This window comes from Fusarium sambucinum, chromosome IV (assembly GCF_050947815.1).
Source record: "Fusarium sambucinum isolate potato_lamoka chromosome IV, whole genome shotgun sequence".
Classification (NCBI taxonomy): Eukaryota; Fungi; Ascomycota; class Sordariomycetes; order Hypocreales; family Nectriaceae; genus Fusarium; species Fusarium sambucinum.
The window spans coordinates 5,426,805-5,448,226 of record NC_139291.1 but is presented as its reverse complement, the minus strand read 5'-3'; the positions used below and the strand labels follow the sequence as shown (position 1 = coordinate 5,448,226).

General features: G+C 49.4%; 5 protein-coding genes across 5 annotated transcripts; 3 read left to right on the top strand and 2 right to left on the bottom strand.

Moving 5' to 3' along the window:
• FSST1_001826 (PHD-zinc-finger like domain-containing protein) lies at positions 1–3,611 on the top strand (the record flags this gene model as incomplete). The annotated part of the gene is made up of 3 exons (XM_083227757.1): positions 1–1,467; positions 1,518–2,545; positions 2,594–3,611. 3 exons carry the CDS (start codon positions 1–3, stop codon positions 3,609–3,611), a joined length of 3,513 nt encoding a protein of 1,170 aa, XP_083092008.1.
• A 4,051-nt stretch (positions 3,612–7,662) lies between these two features.
• On the top strand, positions 7,663–8,905 carry FSST1_001825 (type 1 serine/threonine-protein phosphatase catalytic subunit GLC7; the record flags this gene model as incomplete). The annotated part of the gene is made up of 4 exons (XM_083227755.1): positions 7,663–7,842; positions 7,980–8,381; positions 8,452–8,751; positions 8,813–8,905. 4 exons carry the CDS (start codon positions 7,663–7,665, stop codon positions 8,903–8,905), a joined length of 975 nt encoding a protein of 324 aa, XP_083092007.1.
• Positions 8,906–9,906: 1,001 nt separating this feature from the next.
• FSST1_001824 (Rdx family-domain-containing protein) lies at positions 9,907–10,399 on the bottom strand (the record flags this gene model as incomplete). The annotated part of the gene is made up of 2 exons (XM_083227754.1): positions 9,907–10,242; positions 10,322–10,399. 2 exons carry the CDS (start codon positions 10,397–10,399, stop codon positions 9,907–9,909), a joined length of 414 nt encoding a protein of 137 aa, XP_083092006.1.
• A 1,260-nt stretch (positions 10,400–11,659) lies between these two features.
• Positions 11,660–12,018, bottom strand: FSST1_001823 (guanine nucleotide-binding protein subunit gamma; the record flags this gene model as incomplete). Its single annotated transcript, XM_083227753.1, has 2 exons — positions 11,660–11,780; positions 11,858–12,018. 2 exons carry the CDS (start codon positions 12,016–12,018, stop codon positions 11,660–11,662), a joined length of 282 nt encoding a protein of 93 aa, XP_083092005.1.
• Positions 12,019–16,027: 4,009 nt separating this feature from the next.
• On the top strand, positions 16,028–19,367 carry FSST1_001822 (PCI domain-containing protein; the record flags this gene model as incomplete). Its single annotated transcript, XM_083227752.1, has 3 exons — positions 16,028–16,030; positions 16,147–16,410; positions 16,482–19,367. The coding sequence occupies 3 exons, from the start codon at positions 16,028–16,030 to the stop codon at positions 19,365–19,367; spliced, it is 3,153 nt and encodes a 1,050-aa protein (XP_083092004.1).
• Positions 19,368–21,422: the final 2,055 nt, after the last annotated feature.

The following is a 21,422-nucleotide window of genomic DNA, read 5'->3' as shown; positions in this document are numbered from 1 at the left end:
ATGGCTCCGGCGTCTCCGACTCCTAGGAGACCTGTAACTGGGCGTCGCAGAGGGCGTCCTCCAGGTTCAACCAATGCGGCTCGCGCCGCAAGGGCCGCTGCTCTTGCGGCAGCTTCTGCTACTGAGCCTCCACCAAAACGACGCCGGTATGCTCCAGCAGGCTCTAGATTCATTGCTGGAGGGGCTGGTGGAGGTGGTCGATATGTTACGTCTGACATTTTGGCTACACCAAATACCGCTGGCCCTTCAACATCGTCCCGATCACGAGCTGCTGCGCGCGAAGCTATCAATGGCCCTTCACCATCTCTCATGTCCCGGCGCGAACGAGGGGCTCGTACACGAGCTGCTGGAAACGAAGATCTGGAAGAAATGCAATGGGGTTCCGCTGCGGCTATGGCGACAGCGGTAAAGCAAGCCGAAGACTACAAGCCTCGCGAAGAGCGCAGCTGGGAAGATTTCCATCCTAATTTAGATATCGAGGCCACTTTCCTGGTCCTTCGGTCCGAGCAAGTCGATGGAATCCCTCAAGAGCAGCCAGACATGTCGGCTATCCCAATGCTCACAACACCCTTGGACGAGAACAGGACCCCTTCGAGACAACCGAACCCCGCATCAACCGGGAACACTCCAAATCCCCAAGGTTGTTCAGACTCGAATGCCGCCGATGCTCCCACAGAAACCCCCTTACGTCGTCCTCGTCGACCGACTCGAGACGTTGTCAGCTTCTACAGTAGTCGACCTTTGGATCTCATGACAACACCAAAAACACCAAAGATACTTCCTATTCAAAACCAAACCCCGAAAGAGAAACTAGACCTAAAGCTACCTTCATACCGCAAGACGAATCGTATTGAGCTATTCGAAAGCAAAACCTTTGGTCAGGCTCGTTATGTTGACAAGGCGATGAGCAATGTTGGTTATCAAGAAAGCGACCATTATATGCGACCAGATCAATCTTTAATCAAATCCTCCGACCTCCACGCTGAAGATGACGCAGACTTGACTGATGCCACTGCATCTGAAGAGCCGGTTTCCCATCGACGAATTGGTCGTGTAGAGTATGACATGGACGAGCAGGACGACATGTGGCTTGAGCGATTGAATGTTCGTCGTAAGGAAGATGAACTCGAGGAGATAACACGAGAAATTTTCGAGATCACCATGACGAAAATCGAAAAAGAGTGGCATGCGCTAGAGAAGCGAATACCAAAACCTAACCCTAAACCGCCTCAAACTCATCGTCCCCGATCAAGCTCGGCTGCGGCAGTCAACGGTGAACCGCAGGGAGGCGAAGAGCCTGACTCTAGATGTGCCATTTGCGATGATGGAGACTGCGAAAACACCAATGCAATCGTGTTCTGTGATGGCTGTAACCTCGCAGTCCACCAAGAATGCTATGGAGTACCTTTTATCCCAGAAGGCCAGTGGCTATGCCGCAAATGCATGCTTTGTGGTCGAGGAGTTCCAGTACGTTGACTTCAAATCATATGAATAGGCTTTTATGCTAACTTGCACAGACTTGTATTTTTTGTCCCAACACTGACGGAGCGTTCAAGCAAACGAATTCTTCCAAATGGTCTCATCTTCTTTGCGCGATGTGGATTCCTGAGGTATCTTTAGGGAACCATACATTTATGGAACCTGTTATGGATGTAGAAAAGGTGCCTAAAAGCCGGTGGAAACTGACATGTTATATATGTCGACAGCGGATGGGCGCCTGCATCCAGTGTGGAAACAAAAACTGCTACCAAGCGTTCCATGTTACATGTGCTCGGAGATCCCGGCTGTTTCTTAAAATGAAGACGAGTCAGGGTGCCCTCGCCGTATTGGACGGTGGCATGGTTCTTAAGGCGTTTTGCGACAAGCATTGTCCGCCCGACTATGCACAGGAGCATAACATTCACCAGGCCACAAAAGCCGCCAAGAAGTTCTACAAGAGAACCATGAGAAATCGTATCTGGGCCGACAACACCGTCACTGCAAACAACATTGCCGCGCGGCACCGCGATGCGCTCGCTGAACAACCATCAGACGAATCGCAGCTCACGGGAAACAAGAATTCTGCTTCTGGTGACAAGAAGAAAGGGCAGCCCCCAAAGAACTTGTGGAAGATGCCTTCAGGTGCGCCCGTTATACCCCAGGTAGTATTCGAGATTGTGGAGGCTTCAATTCAAAGATTTCCTTTCCGTAAGCGTAAGGATTTCTTGAGTGAGGCATGTCGCTACTGGACCCTCAAAAGGCAGAAACGCCGTGGCGCTGCACTCCTAAAGCGTCTGCAGCTCCAGATGGAATCGTTTTCCTCAATGGAGTTAACACGACGAGACTTCGCGGCGATGGGCCCAAGCGGAAAGGCGAGATTGGCTCGACGTATCGAATTCGCCGAAGACTTAGTGAAAGAACTAGAGCAGCTCAAGAACCTCGCAAATCAAGTTGTCGAACGAGAACAGATCAAGGTGGATGCCGGTGAGCTCGAACAAGAATTTGTGGATGAGTGTTATTTTCCTGTCGCAAAACTACTCGACCCTGCCATCGACAGGGCGATATCGTAAGTCCAGCCTTCACTACAGCTTGTGGCAAAAACTGACTGGTTCAGATTGGACAAAGACCTCTTCAGCGACGGCCTAGACAAGCTACAAACTCGCATAAACACCCGATTTTATGTGACAGTAATGTCGTTTGCTGTAGATTTGTGCAAGGTTATCAGCGATGGCGTGGCTACGACACCTCAACTTAAATCATCTACGGACGCAACTCAACACGAGTCAAATGATGCATCGCCTGCCAAAAACGCATTCTCTGATATTCGAGAACGACGGAAATTGGGGAAGCGGATATTAAAAGCAGTACAGCCGTTCCTCGAGACCGCTTTGCGAGTTGAATCTGAGATCTCCCAGAAGCCATTCGAGGGTTTACAGAAGGAGTTGGAGGACACTATCGACAAGAGCGTAGAATCTCGTCGTCCACTGAGTGCTACAAGCCAAGACAAGTTAACGGATCCTTCCGATGAAGCAAATGACACTATCATGGTAGATGCTGAACTCCAAATCACTGTCAAGGCTGATTCGACCGAGGGCGGAGATGCAATGGATACCACGTCGGATGACGGAAATATCGACGTGAGCACTAATATTGATGTAGACACTTCAGAAATCGCAAAGGCGGAAGCAGGAGAGAAGCAGGAGTCCCTCCCTAACACTGTGCAGTTATCCGATACGCCTCCTGGCACAGATGGTTATGTGTCAAAGCCTCAGACTGCGCAGTCAGGGCCACCTACACCACCTCAGTCCAATGGCAGCCTCGGGTTAGATCCCTCAGATCCGCTTACGGATGGAGGGATACTTTGGTATCTCAAAGTGCTCGACCCCAAGGGGACTTCGGTGCTTGAAGAACAGTGGGCTGGCAGGAATGCTGTCCGAACGCTCAGCGAAGATCTGACGGATCTTGATGATGAGGCACTAAAAGGGCTGGGTATGGATGTTGATAGCGCAGTGGCATCCGCTGCCGTAGAAGCGGATGACAAGGAAGAAGTCAAGGCGGTAGCGGGACCCGTGAGTGGCAAGACCAGGGCGAGCAAAGCGAAGAAGCGGAGGGCATCAACTCGCAGACGATGAATCCTAATGGACAGGCGCATTGGGGTAGCAGACTCATTACTGAGTGGTACTTTTTGACATGTTGATTTCCGGTTGCATGGGATTATTTCTTGAGACTACAAAGGGCTATACAGAGGCACTTGAGCTTGGCGTTCAAAGGCAGGATGGACACAGGGTTATCTCTTCTTCTTTTTCCCGAAGGAATCATGGGATGGGAAAAGGCGTTGGCGGAGGGCTACGCAATGGAATGCGAAAGCCAAAGGGCTGGCCCAGCGATGGACTGTTTGAGAATATTTTAAGCCAAGAGCTACGATATCAATGCATAAGACTAATTAATGATAGTGGGTTGTTTATATTTGACATCAAGACGAACTTTATCGAGCTCGAGTGGCATTCCAATGCTTCGTAACTTAACCTGGAGTGATTGGGCAGTGTACTGTATCTAGAACCTGCATCAGCCAGCCATCAGGGTTTTAGAAAAAATTGGCGGCTACAAGTACAGGAGACGAAATTAGTAGGTCAGTTTAGGTTACTCAGGCCTCAGGGTATCAGAAGAGTTGACCGCTGGAAAAACACTAGACAAAATTAGTAGAATCACTTTATGCTCTTTAGGCTATCTGTCTTGGACTACTTATTTTTATACCCTAACTTAGGAGGCCAACGTTTCTGCTACCCACTATCTAGGCAGCATTTGCATCAACAGAGTAAAGTATAACAAGACAAAGGCGGGCGGGCGGAAACTAGCAGTGACATGTTCGGGAATTTCTAGTCAATCGCATCACAGAGGAGGTCTCTCATGATAGAAAAGTGTGTCTCTAGGTTGTTAGCCACGCTGATCAGAGCAGAACGTGTGCAATTGCGATATCACGTGAGACATATCGAGATGAGCAGCTGGATGAATGATGACATTTTCTTGATATGACGAGGTGCCACACTCGTTCGTTCCAGTTGCTTGCCTCAATATGGACTCTAAGAGACAAGCTTGCATTATCGTACACCAGCTGCATGTTTAGCGGGGCATGAAAATGTTATGCTGACGCAATGCGGTTGAGGGAAAGCTGATGGTCGGTGAAGGGTTGGGGTTGTTGTCTTATTACCAAAAGAGTCGAAGGAGGGACAAAATAAGTTACATATGAACGATTTGTTACCGTCTATTTTAATGACTGACGTGTCTGAGAGCAAGAGTGACAAGCGTGATGCACAGATGATTAGATGCTATCCTCGTTGAGCTTACGTGGGATCAATGGTTCAACCGTACTGCGATGATTCCATTGTGGACTGAGCTTAACTTTGTAGAGCTAGTCCTCGTATACACCGGGGCCTTGGCCTTGGTTTGGTGTTTCCAGTTGTTGAGGGAAAACAGAGCGAGAGACGGTGGAAAATGATCAGCATGTTTTACAGAACACGGGCATGTGCCGTGATGTGTTTGTGGAAGCCGAGTGGCAACATTTAGGCCGTCTAATGTACCGATGTCAAGAAATCCCATGGGGTTTATGGAGATGCTCCAGAAATACAACCCGCGGACGAGTTTGACGTGTAGGTTTAGAGGTATAGAGTTGCAGTCGAGATCGGTGTCTACCTAGACCTAGGTATGTTGTGGCATTATCAAGACGACATCTATTTGCTATAACAAACGAGAAATTGCACGAACACAAAATTGGGATTGGATGATACGTATCCGATCGCAATACGACTTCAGGTTCTTCCATATCCTTTTTATATGGATATCCATCCATGGCTAGATATGTATGGATCTTATTTGATTCAAGGCCCCCTGCTGCTACTGCGCTTCACGTCGAATCAGCGCTCCCCATCTAAAACGCACGCAACAGCTTCTCTCTCTCTCTCTCGTGTATGCATTATTATCAAGGTGGCTAATGAGCGGAGTGGTTTTTATATTCGGTACTGTTGGACTGATTGAGATGAGAAAGCCGAGAGAGGCTGAGCAGTATGAAACTGATATTTAGATTGACTTGAATTAAGCGCCGACGAATCCGGTCGCTAAAGCTATACAGTAAGTCTGACAGTTGAGACGCCCCTTTTTTGTCTGTCTGCCCCCCAAACTTTCTAATGAACTGGACATTTTCTTCTGCAGAATGGGATGCGGAAGTGAGGGTATCCATACTTGGGCATCCAAAGGGCAGCAAGCAAATGAGACCTTTTAATAATAGACAGAAGGAAATGAGACGTTGATTTCAGCCAAGCAAGCGAGACAAGTAACCCAGGACGACGTGTACATACAGCTACTGACGAAGCAACTGTGGAGGGACTCTGAAATCGCAAGATGAGTTGCGTTCCAGTCTCTTGTTATTGCATGTACGTTTGCTTGATTGTCAAGAGAGCCAAGCTTTCATGAGGTGACTTTGATGTGAAGATCGCCATCCTGTAGGATAAATCAAACCTTGCTTAAGGTATGCATAGACAGAGGTGCCCAGACAGCTCCGAGAGTCAATGGACCGGGCTCAATTATAGCGGCCTCCCACTAGAAGCTAGCTACAGCTCAGCAGTCCCAGCAGCGTTGCCATCCCTGTAGTCGCATCCCCAGAAAGCTCCCGAGTCCCATTCCAGCTCATATCCAACCTATCCTCGGGCCCTGTACTAGCGTCCTTTGAGCCAAGGCAGGTACCGTCGCAGGCAGCCCCAAGCGCGGGCACTACAGAAGGTCTGGGCTTTTCTTTTTCTTTTAGTGGATGGCTCTAGCTCGCAGTTTGTTTTTTTGGTGGTATCCGTAAGGTGGTGGTGACGAGGGCCTTGGAGACGACGGACTGGATGGGTACTAAGTAGGTGAAAAAATATCCCCCTCCCCCTTCCGTTCTAAGAAAACCTTCAACCCTTCAAACTCAACCCGACGACGACCGAGACGAAGACGTTACCTTACGTTTATCACCGTGTTAGCCCATCGCCAACACGCTCTGCGAATATATTCCAAGCTGCCCATCTCCGCGAAGAGCTGCTTTGATTAACCCTGCTCCGCCATTTACCTTGGCCCCAGACGACGACCGACGAACCACCGTGTCCGTCCTAAAAAAAAACCGACTCCAAATTCACTGATCGCTCGCCCGCTTGGCTGCCCCAACACAAATACAATACAAGACGACGACAGTACGACGACGAGAACATTACTTCTCATCTTCAAAAGAAAAAGAAAAGACGATCGAGTGGCCCGTTTGCTACTCTTGACCTGTTTATTGTACAAAGGCGACGAAGCGTCACATATTTGTTGACGCATACCTATTATTTCGGACGAGGATAATAACAAAAACTCGCGCTGACGGTGTTTTGTTCTATTCTCCTCTCTGGCTTGCCCCCCATTTCCTGACGCCCTGTACCTACGTCTCTTTCTGGTACAGTTATCAACAACCAAAGTCGGTGGCCCACTGCGGCAACCACGACGACTGTTCTTGTCCCTGTATTTGACGTGATCTGATTGCTTTGCAATTCAATTAAACATCGACAATCTGCTTGATTCGCTCCTCTGCTGTCAATTTCGCTTTCAGCCCTCGAAAGCTTCCGCAGCTACAGCAAAGCCTCTCCCTGCTAGAGAGACGTGATCCCTTCACGGGTAAGTTTCCATTTGGTGCGCCCCATTCATTCATTGCTCCCTCGCTGGCTCGCCGCGCCGCGCCGTCTCGTCTCGTCTCGTCTCCCCTCTTGTTCCCCTCCCGCACTACCTACGCACCTTGTCTGGCTTCTCCCCTCCAAATTTTCTGGGCTCTCTTCGCTGTTTCCACCATCGCAACGCAACCCATCTTTTGCCTCAATATCCATCGTCAAATTTTCACGCTTTGTGTCGGTCAAGGCGTTTTGCGAGTTTGGAGACAATTTTTTCACTTCCATTTGTCTTTTTCCTCCGTCTCTCTTTATCTTGTACCTTATTGCTTCTCCGGTTTCACCGGCTGACTCGGCCAGGTTTTTTGTGAGGTGCATCTATCCATCTGCTATCATATTCCACTCGACAAGTTACCCCCGCAGTTGTTCTGGTTAGCGATCTTGACTGCCGCCTTCCTCCTCCCCCACGCGACCCTCCCTCATTTCTACCGCGGGCTCGCTCTCGCCAGCAAATACTTTCGAAATGGCAGACCAACACGAGGTCGATCTCGACTCCATAATCGACCGCCTACTCGAGGTGCGAGGCAGCCGGCCTGGCAAGCAAGTCCAGCTTCTTGAAGCTGAGATTCGATACCTTTGCACCAAGGCCCGTGAGATCTTCATTTCTCAGCCTATCCTCCTTGAGCTTGAGGCTCCTATCAAGGTAAGTCTTTTCCTTCTATTTTTGGTGACTCTGCCGTTTCAACTGGAGAATCCTACGACGACTTCTCTACCGTTGTATTGAACATGAGGCAACCAGGAGAATTAATGGGCTGACCTGCCTTTTTGCGCCTTGTTTAGATCTGTGGTGATATCCATGGACAGTACTACGATCTTCTCCGACTCTTCGAGTACGGTGGCTTCCCTCCTGAGGCCAACTACCTCTTTCTTGGTGATTACGTCGACCGAGGAAAGCAATCTCTTGAGACCATCTGCTTGCTCCTCGCCTACAAGATCAAGTACCCCGAAAACTTCTTCATCCTTCGAGGCAACCACGAGTGCGCCTCTATCAACCGTATTTATGGATTCTACGACGAGTGCAAGCGTCGCTATAACATCAAGCTGTGGAAGACCTTCACCGACTGCTTCAACTGCCTTCCTATCGCTGCTATCATTGACGAGAAGATTTTTACCATGCACGGTGGTCTGAGCCCTGATCTCAACTCTATGGAGCAGATCCGCCGGGTTATGCGCCCTACTGATGTGAGTACATTCTGCCTCGTGCAAACGATGAGGCGCATTGCCCCTCGGGTTCCATACTGACGTATCCCAGATTCCTGACTGCGGTCTTCTCTGTGATCTTCTGTGGTCTGATCCCGATAAGGACATTACTGGATGGAGCGAAAACGATCGAGGTGTTTCTTTCACGTTCGGTCCTGATGTTGTCTCGCGTTTCCTCCAGAAACATGATATGGACCTTATTTGCCGAGCTCACCAGGTTGTTGAGGATGGCTACGAATTCTTCTCCAAGCGCCAGCTGGTTACACTATTCAGTGCGCCCAACTACTGCGGTGAATTCGACAATGCTGGTGCTATGATGAGCGTTGACGAGAGTTTGCTGTGTTCTTTCCAGGTGAGTTTCAAGAACAATCGTTTTGACCCGGAGGATGCTGATATTTCCCCCCCCCAAACAGATCTTGAAACCCGCTGAAAAGAAGCAAAAGTATGTTCAACTGAGTGGCAGCAAAAACACGCCAACCAACTCCCCTTCCAAGATTAAGAAATGAATAATTTATGCCAACAATTTTTGCTCAACAGGTTCGGACGACGTTAAATGATCGCATCCTCGACCGACGTGGATGACCACTGCGACGAAGAACGAACGACTCGACTCGGGACTTGTCTCGATCGAAGCGCACCCCCAATCTCCGCCGTCTCGCAGCTAGCCTTGCCACCTGTGGTGGTAGGGAATGTTGGTTCACTGGGAGGATGACGGAACTTAGAGGCGCCGGACCGCGACGCTGATTTTTGCGAAACCCGAATCGTCTCTAATGCCTATATGCGAACTTGATAACGACAAACGGCTGTTTCTTAGCTCCACAGATAAAACATTGACAAGACTTGTTTTTTGAGTTGCACACAGTTCTCGGATTCCATGCATATGATCCACGGGACAGACGATTTGATGTCATATGTCTGCTCCGCGTAGGCTGGCCCGTGGACAAACGCAGTTCGGGAGGCAGGTGATAAATTTCTCACTTTATTTCTTGTGATGACGAGGATAATCCATCGACGGCTAATCTGGCTGGGAGCGTTTTAACGGTCATGTTCAATTTCATGGACGAGGTTTGTGTGGTCCTATTCGTTGCTCAAAGGCAACCTCTGTATACGTTTTGTGCTTTTAGCTGGGTCTGATGAGGGAGGAGACATCGTTTGCTTGATTTTGCTGAGTAATCTGGAAGCTGGTGGAAGTTGACCAGGAGGATAGAAAATGTTAATTGCTGTATAAATTGTGGGCTAAAAAGAGATTCGCTATATTCCTATGAGTCTTGTTAATCGCCTTTGTTTCCGAGTCCAAGTCTGGAGGAACGTTTTTGGTATATGGAAACCAGTCACCGCTACAGTTGGCATTGCCCATTGTCCTGGGAACTGTAAGCGGCTGTACTCCTGTTTATACACGAGTAACGATGAGGCTTTGGGTTCCAAGTGGCCCTGTTTAATGTCACTGCGCACTTGTGGCATCATAATTCAAGGCAAGGCATTCAAACCGACTCCTGATATGAACACGTTATTGGCAGTCCTCGCACTTCTTCTCCTCGGTCTGGACTGTCTTCTCTTCCACTGCATCATCATTCTTCTTACCCCCATCCTTCTTCTTTCCATAATCCTTGTCTACATGGCCCAGATCCCTTTCCGGCTCAATGACATCTCTTACCCTCCTCTTGAGCTCCTTTGTCTCGGGGAAGCCCCCATCTTCTCGTCGGTCCCAGAGAGTTTTTGTGGAGGCAGTTTCTGCCCCCGGAGCCTGGTGGGTGATGGAAACGATAAAGGTTCCGCCTGTGGAGGGCTGGAGAGCAACTTCGCCGAGGCCTGTAGAGAACGTGGACAGTAATTCTTGAGCGTACTGAATAATGTCAGCCTTTTGTTCATGGAGTGTGCCATATTATATGTCTCATTAGTTGAGGCAGGTTTAGCTAACTTACATATGCTGCTCTGAGCATCCATTTACACTGCGTGCAAAATTGGATAGAGACACGGGGAAGAGGCGTTTGGCTGGTCATGCTTTTAGTATCGATCGGTGGTTTTTAGCTTCTATGTAGTCGGTTCCGGGAACGTCGTGGCCTGTTTCTTGGCTGGGCGCGGCTCTGATTTGACTTTTTATTTCCTTTTCGACTGCGGCGTTGGGGTTCAGAGTTTCGGTTATGGCAGCAACTCAATGCTTCCCTAGCGGCGATCCTGATGTCTGTTTTGACAGGTGAGAATCGAGGGGAGAATTAGGAATAAATATGAAAACAGAGAGATAGATATGAGTAAATGGGGCGGGTTGATAGTTTAGACACAGTGTTGCTGATTAGCTGATGTGATTGATGCAAGCCTCTTGGTCGAGAGCTCGACCTAAATGATCCACTTGACTCGCTGAGGTTGATCGAACTGAACTACTAACGTTGGATCGGGTGGGGTCGGATGAACGCAAGCAGAATCAAGTCATGCTAACAGAGGGAGGTAGCGAATAATGGTTGAAAACGACAAGTCGGCAATTGATATGCAAGCCATATAAAGAAAAGTTCACGGCAACATTCAAGTCAAGGACAAGCAATTGCAGATAGGCAATTAAGCCTAACTAGTACAAAAGCTAAAAATTGGAATGATTAAACTCGTCGACTCATTGACAAGAAGTATAAATTGGCTTGGGAAACGTACACGACATGGAAACTAGATGATAACAAAAAATGATAATAAAAAATTGGGAATTATTACATTCGCGAAAAGCCCGATCCGTTAACCGTTTCTCCGAACCCAGACCCAGACCCCTGGTGGTGCTTCAACCTCCCCTCTGCGGTCTCGTGGCAGCACTCATGTCCTATCCAGCTGGAAGAAGCAAAGCATGCGCCGAGACATAATTAAAATCACCTTGAACTATAGTTCCCCTTGCTCTCTCGCTGTTGGCTTTTGTGACCCGCTCAAATGGTATCTTGGGGTATCTCGATCTGGGTCCCGGTGGTACAGCTGGATCATATGTAGGCTTTCCCCCCTTCTGGCGCCTCGTCAGTGGGACAGTTTGTTCCTGACAGCTTCCCCAAATGACTGTCGTGGATGTCGTTGTCGTGTCGCTAGCAAGCGCTTCGGTATCCAGGGCCCATCTCGCCTGTGTTGTGCGAGTAACCCATACTCGGATCTCCTTAATTTACTCCCCCTAAATGCGTCAAAAACATATCAAAATTGACTGCGGCCCTCCTCCAATCGCTGAATCATCGTCGACATTGCGTAGTAGTTGATTTTTGGTAATCCGTAGTGAAGAAAAAGAATTGCAGCGACTGATATTACATGACCACACAGCAGCCACCAGATTGTTGTGGCGCATAGGGGTCCTCGCCCTTAGGGACAGCGCCCCAGACGGAGGGAACCATATAGTCCCGAGTGCCATTGCAGTAAGCGATGATGCTGTCGCGAGATTAGTTACTGTAAAAAAGAAAGAAAAATAAAGCGCGACAAATTCTGTGCCAACACTTTTCACATACCTCTTTGACGCTGTGCTAACGGGGATGCGTTCTCGCTCAAGATCCTCGCGCAGGCGATTGTTGAGCTCTGTTAGCCGTCGGAGCTTAAGATCAGCCATAGACTGCTTGTTCTTCTTGATCTGCGAAGGGTCGCCGACATCGCGAGAAGTGTACTGAGGCATCTTGGAACGGGGTGTCGAGGTGAATTACGTGAGGGTATTTGACGGAAGAATCACGGTAATTAGGCGCGTGAACACGTTGGGAACTGTCATCAACCAAAGTTAGTCAACTGAGGAATCGATTTCGTCTTGGTTTCGAGGCGTAATGAAAGCGTCGCGACATGAACAAAGACCGGACCAGGGAATAGAAATGAACGTGCTCCGGGTCAATCGAATTTCTTTCGTTCAATGCCATTACAGGCGGTTGGTGGAAGAAGTGCCGTTCATCTCGTGGTTGATCTGGTCGCGGAAGAGGCGAATGCCAATGTTGCTCGCCCCTGATTGATGGCGGGAGGCGGGATCGATTGCTTGAGAAGTAACTTACGGAGAGTCGTACTCGAGTCAAATGAATGACTTTGAGTGAGCTGAAAGCTTGCGAAGCAGCTGAAGATGCGGATGAGAACGAGAGGATCGACGGTCGGGACGGTATTCGGAGGTTGATGTTTGGGTTAAACGGGTATGTGAAGGAAGAAGAAAAAAGGGTCCGTCGAAGCCAGGGAAAGTGGAAATGGATGGGTAAAGGTAAGGAAGGTAAGGTTTGATGAAGTTTTGGTGGCAGAGAACAGGAGCGGGAGAATGTGATGGGAAGGACCCGGGGGGATGTTAGCCTGGTAGGGGGGGAAACTGCACCTCACTTCACTGAGTGGAACCTCCCGAGCTAGAGACCTGAAGTGATGGAAGGTACCTACCACTACCACAACCGCAGCTCATGGGCCTAGTCCAAATCCAGCAGAGTTTAGTTAGAGCCAATAGTGGGGTCATCAGTAGAGAATTGACCAGTGATTTTCGTCTACTCTGTAGAGGTTGAGTTACTTGGATGCACGGATTTTCTGAATGGCTCGTGTACTGCGGGAGCCCTGGCAGCAACTGGGGGCATAACCTTGCTAGGGGCCCTTTTTGCGGAAGGACGCTTTCATTGCTACTGCGATCCATGGATGTACCTATATAATAAGAGGAGTACGATATGCTCGGACGCTGATTGTTTGTTCGCAGGAAGCATACATGTACGAAGTAATAGTATAAAAACATAACACAAACGCAGACCAGGTGATTGGTACTCGACGTCCTTCGTTTCTTTATCGTGAGGTTGGATCTGTATAACTAACTGTCGATGAATAGGATAGTGAAACTCTGATGAGCTCACTCTTCTGTCCTATTTCCAGCATTTGATGAAATTTGTCTCGTCCCCTTATCCCCTTGATCGTCTTAGTCTTCAGGAGCCGAGAAGCTTGCGCCATTGGTTGTCAGCGGGGCTGCGGAGTTGTCTAATTCCCTTGGACCCAAAATCAGGACTCCAATCCGTTTACGTCCAGGCTTCTCATTTTAGCTGCAAAGCTACAGGCACTTGATATTGCCTCTCAGATTGTGAGGAGAGGAACCTGAATCAGCAACCCTCCTAGTCAAGTCTACAGTGGCTGGGGTTAAGGGTGAGTAAATTGTATTACTTCTAGTGTTAATATGAAATGTCAATCAACCATCTATCCAGGCTTTCTTTTTTTTTTTTTTTTTTTTTGGAGAGCAGAAGCAAGCTCAACATAATCATGACACGCATGTTTCAAACAGCCTATCCCAGATTCCCAACTCAGCTTTCCAGAGGATCGCTGCGAAACCACAATCAATATATCCGTGTCGTGCTCGAGATTTATTCGCCATTGGATAGAAATGACAAGATCTGCCACCAAAAGCACGACCTGGAAAAGAAGACATGTCGACTAAAGGTATATCATCTCAAGCGAGGGCACAGGTACATGTTATACAGTACAATAAATGATTGCCCACAGTAGGTAAGGGACGAAGACTAAGCTCTTGATCTCGTCTCGGCCACTTGGTGCAAGCTTCGAGCCGAGGACATCAGTTACCAAACCGTTCACGGCCTTTTTTTGTAAACCGATTCACATTTTTCTTTGAGAAGATCATGTTCGAGTCGAGGCATCCACAGTCTCCGTTTCTGTCACTTCCCGCTCTCGGAACGCTGCAGTAGCGGCCTGCATACATAAAGGGGCTGCTTTAACCTGCGGGTTAGGGGGGGTCTCCAATTGACTGTGCCTTGCAGAAACCATCACCCAGGAATCGATGAGTGAAAACGTCCATTTTCAAGCCTCGGGTATGTTCTGACAAGCCCAAAGTTGCTTTCAGAAACAAAAACCGCCGATGCGTTTGGTTTGTTTCTCATATTCCCTCTTTTATTACACCCAGGCCCTTAAATGACATGCTAATAAGCTAGTAGCTAAGAATCCAGGATTGTCTGCTAAAGAAGAGCCAACAAAGCTCCACCAAGAATTACTGGGGTTCGCGTCGTGATTAAGATGAGACCCGTCTTGGCAACGCAACAAAACTCTCGAGAAGGATTTAGTCCGACAGGTCACGATACCTTTTTCATTCTCAGGGTTGCAGCCTGGGAAAGGGCTGTGTAGCCCTGCACGATGATTGCTGTATGTTCCGTTTCGGATTACTGCGAGTTGTTGCATTCGCGCTGGGGCTTAGCATCCGCAAGTGCTCACCAGAGAGTGAAACAATTCTGTATCAAGATGCATGGCATTGCTTTTGTTATGTTACTTGTTATCCAACCGCTCCAGCTTTCTCAGCCTTCCGCTCTCCCCCGTATCAACGTGTCTCGGTTGCCAGTCCCGCAGCCGCTTATGAGCTGATTGCCTCGCACCTGTCTTCCGTGTATCGACGTGGTCCGAGCCAGTTCACACCTTCGGCATTTTTACACGATCCGCGGTCCATGTACCTGCGTTCGACCCCTGGCCAGGTTACCATCTCATCTGCTCGTTGTGTGCATCCGTACTCTCTTATGAGCTCGAAAGTCCCAAGGTCGGTTAATTCCTACCCAAGGGTACAGTATTGATCAACGCCAAGCTGGGACCACCTGACGCCATTGTCAAGGATATCTCCTGTTGATGAGTACGATAAATATTGACTGATCTCCCGGCACAAGACATATAAGTAGAGATTTCTCTCCTGGGTTGCCAGAGGTTAGTGTTCTGAGTCACCCTCAGTTCTACGTTGAATGTCACATGAGGCGTGACTGATAGGCGTGTCTTGATAGGTAGACAATCGTGCTATGAATGAGGATAAATTAGTTCGAATCTCCGAACCTAAATTTCGGAGGAGATCCCACATTTCTACAACACTCCGTATGTCTGCTCCTGTCATCTTATTAAATATGAAGGTGAGTTCTATGTATAATGAATAGTATTTCCCGTCAATCATAGCTGCTTCTCAAAATGTTGGACCAAAGTGTAAACTCAAGTCCGATTCGCAACAAACCTTATCGTAGCCAGCGACCACGGATTACATCGGTATGTGAACCTCAGACATTAGGAGCACATTTACACAATGACGTCCAACTACCTTGCTCAGAGACCTTTTGTGAATCACTCGGGTAATAGTCAGATTAGCGTGCTGTTTAAACTACGAGTTTCTATAGGCATCCATGATACTTTTGACATCACATATGCCATCTCTCAAAGAGAGTTGGGTGTACACAACACACCTCTATCTGCCTAGTAAGTAGATTGATATGTCTTTCATCGGTAGATCACACACAATGATAACTTTTCTCTCAAGGTTCAAGATGGTTCACTTGCGCGCCTATCGACTCCGCTGAAACACTCCCTGGGTGAAATTGATGTCAATGTCGCTTGTTTTGGATTCCCAGCTGCTCCAAAGCAACCAACTAAATCACCCTGTCGACAAGAATTGTGGCTTCTCGATCCAACCAGCCACAGACGGTTTATCACCGCCACAACCTTACATCCGCTGACTCAGCGTGTGAAAGCCCCTCCTCGCATTGTAGCGGCCACACACGAAAAACGAAAAATTCATCACAAGAAGGGTGCCTTGCAACACCATCACGAGTGCCGGTCGAATTTCCTCAGCTCTCTCTCCCCACCGGCTGATCGATCTCGGATCATCATCATCAACTCTCCTCTCTTAGTCAAGTTATATCTAGAGGAGGTTGCCCAGCATGGTATGTGAATACCTTCCTTTGTTCCCACCGCCGTGACTCAAGCCCTATCTCCGTTGAAGCCTTACCCCTCCTCCACACTGTATCCGTCATGATGCTGACTTGAAATTTTCCAACAGCCTCCTCCGCCGCACCAGAAGCCCGAGAATGTTCTCAAGAGGGCCCATGAACTCATCGGTGTCGGTCAGGCCTCCGCTGCCTTGACCCTGCTGCATGAGCACATCACCAACAAGCGATCCCGAAATGTTCCCATCATGTCGCTGGAGCCCGTAATGCTCCTCCTCGTCGAGCTCTCCGTCGAACAGAAGAAGGGCAAGCTTGCCAAGGATGCTCTATACCAATACAAGAACATTTCGCAAAACACAAATATTGCTACCATCGAGGTACGTATATCTATGACAACTTGGATCTAGTCGCTATTGAGATATTTCGGCGCTAATACAAGCATGTACAGTTGGTCTTGAAGAAGTTCATTGAGCTCGCCGTTGAGAAGGTCACTGCTGCCCAGCAAAAGGCCGACGAAGTGCAGGAGAGCATTGACGCTACTGCCGGCACCTCCAACATCGACGATCTCGAGGCCACCGAGACCCCAGAGTCTATCCTACTCGCTACCGTCTCTGGCGAGCAGTCCCGAGACCGCACTGACCGAGCCATCGTCACCCCTTGGCTCAAGTTCCTCTGGGAGGCCTACCGAACTGTCCTCGATATCCTCCGAAACAACGCTCGTCTCGAGATTCTTTACCAGAGCACCGCTACACAGGCATTCGACTTCTGCCTCAAGTATACCCGCAAGACTGAGTTCCGCCGTCTATGCGAGCTGCTCCGCAACCATGTCCAGACCGCCGCCAAGTACTCTTCTCAGATGCACGCTATCAACCTGAGCGATCCCGACACTCTGCAGCGACATCTCGAGACTCGTTTCCAACAGCTTAACGTCGCTGTTGAACTCGAACTCTGGCAGGAGGCTTTCCGCAGTGTTGAGGATGTCCATACTCTTCTCAACCTCAGCAAGCGACCTCCTAAGAACGTCATGATGGCAAACTACTACGAGAAGTTGACTCGAATTTTCCTTGTGGGAGGCAACCACCTATTCCACGCCGCTGCTTGGTCCAAGTACTACACTCTCCTCCGCCAGTCCTCTATTCTGGTCGCCAGCGGCCAGGGCAAGAAGTCTGACAACCCACCTGTATCCGATGCCGAGCTCCAGAAAGCCGCCTCTTTTGTCGTGCTTTCCGCTCTGGCCATCCCCGTTATCAGCACCAGCCGATCTCGTGGCGCCATGGTTGACTTCGACGAAGCCAGGAAGAACAAGAACTCTCGACTGACTCACCTTCTTGGCATGTCTCAAGCCCCTACTCGTGCCAGACTCTTCCGTGATGCTCTGTCAAAGTCTCTGCTTCAGCGTGCTCGTCCCGAGATTCGTGAGCTTTACGAAATTCTCGAGGTTGACTTCCACCCTCTCTCCATTTGCAAGAAGATCTCCCCCATTCTGACCAAGATTGGCGCCGACTCTGAGATGGAGAAGTATATCCTCCCTCTCCAACAGGTTATCCTTACTCGCCTGTTCCAGCAGCTCTCCCAAGTCTACGAGACTGTTGACCTTTCTTTTGTTGAGAGCCTGGCCCAGTTCCCTGAGCCTTACCAGGTTACCCGTGGCACTATCGAGAAGTTCATCATGAACGGTAACAAGAAGGGTGATCTTTCCGTCCGCATGGCTCACGCCACCGGCGTCTTGAGCTTCGACAACGACGTCTTCTCTTCCTCCAAGGCCAGCCACGGTGGATCCTCTGCTGGTTCTGCTGAGTCCGAGACTGGCACTGTCCAGCGTCTCCAGAGCACCCCCTCTGAGATCGTCCGCTCGCAGCTTACTCGTCTTGCCAAGTCTCTCTACACTACATGCCACTACGTTGACCCCAACTTTAACAAGAGCCGTGTCGAGGCTCGCGAGGCTGCCCTCGCTCGTGCCAAGGCTGGGGCCGAAGAGGAGCATCTTGCCATTCTCTCACGAAAGGATCTTATACAGAAGCGCAAGGAAGTTGCTTCTGAGATTCAGGCCAAAAAGGAGAAGGAGAATGCCCGCCAGAAGAGACTTCGTGAGCAGGCTCTACAGGAGGCTGAGGATCTGCGACTTCAAAATGAGCAAAAGGAGCGCGAGGCCAAGCGACTCAAGGCCGAGCGTGACCGTGTCCGTAAGGAGGAGCTCAAGAAGCAGATCGCTGATCTCAAGATGGGTGACAAGGCTATCGATATCGATCTGGAGGACCTTGACAACCTTGACAGCAACCGCTTACGTGCTATGAAGCTTGCTCAGTTGGAGCGTGAGAAGAACGACGTTAACGAGCGTCTCCGCATCACTGGTAAGCGCCTCGATCATCTTGAACGTGCTTTCCGTAAGGAGGAATCCAAGAAGCTGTCCGAGGATTATGCCAAACAAGTTGAGGAAGACCGCAAGATCTACGACCAAATGAAGACCCAGAAGCTTGAGGAAGCTGAGCTCAAACATAAGGAGAGCGTCGAGCTTAAGCACCGACTCAGCCGACTGGTACCTCAATACGAGGAGTTCCGTGACTCCCTGCATGAGCGCCGCCGTGACGAGTTCGAGAAGCGCCGCCGCGACGCTGAGCGAGAGCTTGAGAAGCAGATCACTCAACGTAAGAAGGAGGTACGCGACCGACGTCTCCGTGAGAAGCGTGAGCGTGAGGAGAAGGAGCGTGAGCTTCGGGAGGCCGAAGAGCGAGCTGCCCGTGAGAAGGAGGAGCAGCGCATCCGTGATGAGGCTCGCAAGGAGGAGCTTGCCAAGCTCAAAGAGCAGCGAGAGAAGGAGCGTCAAGAGACACTGGAGAAGGCTGCCCTTCAGCAACGACGTGAGGACGAAGCTCTGGCGCGCCGCAAGGCCGAGAAGGCTCAGGCCTCTACTGGCTTCTCTCGTGGACCAGAGCGCACAGAGTCCTCCGAAGCCAGGAAACCTGTGTTTGGTGCTGCCAAGTGGAGAGAGCGTGAGGCTGCCCGTGACGCTGGCGAGGCACCTCCTGCTGAAAGGTCCGATTCTAATGACCGACCATCTGCTGGAGGTCCTCCCAAAATCGCCCTTGCTGGCAACAAGCCCAGTTGGCGAGAGCGTGAGGCTGCTAAACAGGCGGCCGGTGGTAGCGGAGCCGATACTGGATCTTCCACCCCTCCACCTCGCTTCGCGCCCAGGGGTGGTGCGCCACCTATGGACCGAAGCGGCTCTGGCCGTGCTGAGGATGATCGAAAGCCGTCTCCCGCTCCTCCAGCGGAATCTCAGCCTGCATCACGAACAGCTGGCAAGTGGGTTCCTCCTCACATGAGGGGCAAATAAGTGGTTAGGGATGGCATTTGCGACTCATGGCGTTAATAGGTTTGCTTCCATGTAGGAAAAGTAGTAGTAGTCCTTATGAATCAATACAAGCGACTAAGCACACGAGCACCATTACGACCGTTTCTTGATTGCGAATCAAAGTTTATAGTTATTCAGGAATAGGTTAGGATTTTGAGGTAGAAAAGCAAATAATGACCTGTTGCAGCCTTTTACGAAGAAACCAAGTGCCACGACCCTGGCTAGACCAGTTGTTTATTAGTCTACATTCCTTGTGCCTGGTCGAGGTTTTCCCATGGCTTGTGTGGCTGTCAGATTTGAGCCTAAGTCAACGGATAAATTTAAACGATCTCTTGCCCTGACAGGTACGTAGGTATTTAGTCGCTGAATACCGTCACGGCGGTGTTCTGTTTGGCAGCTATAGGCTTGGCTAGGCTTGCGAATTACAAATACCAGATTTTGCAAGTCAGATGGATTAAAGTGTTGTGTAATATTCCGGTTTGGATGGAGCTGACCGCGAGTGGAGGAAATCAAATAGTCTGAGCTTGAGCTCACGGTAGTCCCGTCGATCAGCCTCGATGCTGCCAACAAGACAGGGCGAGGAGTTCCAACGCCAAGGTTCTACCATACAGCATACACTGCAACAATCTGTTGCGATTGAGGTTGTACTGGTCTACAATCAGAGTTTGGTTCCTGGATCCTCGGCATCTTTAGTAACCTCAAGTTTTCAACGGTTCATTCTGAAACTGCAAGCCCTTTGACGAGACTGGCCCTTCTCTAGCATAGGCATCCATGCTAAGGGAGACTGACCAAGCTGTTGAAGCCAGTAGTGGCACTTCGATGATGCGGCGTTACGCTTTCTTTTGTGTGTTGCCGATCTCAGGCGCACGATATCGAACATGACAAACCCTTTGACACAATAGTAAGCACTTTTCCAAACGAGCTTCAAACTGTTGAGTCGTTCCAGATTCAATGATCTTTTCTCGTGTCTTAAAACAGTTCATTGACCTGGGTACTTAGTATGTATCTACTAAGGTACTACCTTATGAGGTGTCTGTGTAAGTGCAGTTACAATTGTCACGTGCGCACTGACTACGCCCATAAGCAACCTCATCTCTTGACCACAGCTTCATGTAGCACAACACAATGACAATTTTATCCTCCAATCTTCTATAACAGTAATGGTTCTTTTCTCAAGATCACCTTGTGGCTGAAAACCCAAACAAATTCATGAACAAAAGTTTCCTCCATCATTCGTCCAATCTTGACCAAATCCGGCGACGAATGAGACCGGCCAACCGATCATCAGCCATCTAGATTCTTACGGCATGAGCTTTCCGTTGATTGGCACCATATTGTTCTCCATCTTGGTAGGGAAAGACTAGAGATGTCGACAAGTTTTGCTGTGCTAGTAGATCGACGACCAACGGCCAGCAAACAACAGGATGCCAAAGTGCTAAGTCCACAACTCAAGAGCCGACTAGGCAAAGCCATGCGGGTCTATGATTCGTGATGTCAATTGCATGGGGGCTGATACCGGTTATTTGGATCCGACCGGAGCCATCTAGACTACCCAGGAATTTGGAATATGGCTATGCGAACTTGTGTTTCGTGGAGACACTGTCCTCACAGGAACTAGAAGCATGTGCTCTTCTCGAGGCCACCGAAAGAGAAATCGCCACTAATATATCACTAGCATGGTCTAAATGATGCGAAAGATACTGTGTTTTCACTTTGTTTGAGCGCATCCCAACTTCATATCTGTGGCAAGGTCAACAATACTCGCGCTGGTTCTCACTCGGCTCGTTTTCCTAGTGCTCTACTGTGATCTGGCGCTCTTGTAGTGTACCTGTATCCGTTTCTGCAGGAACAGACGGGAGACCTGCAGAAGCCCCGGACGTCTTTGGAGTTACACCAAAGGCCGACCGCCATCGGCCACGTCTGGACCCTTGGTGTCTCCACGTGTTTGGAACTTCATCTTTGAACTTTGTTCCACTCATACTCTCGTGTCAGGACAGCCATCTCAAGTCTCTCGATGCCTCGCCCGTCTAGCCAGTA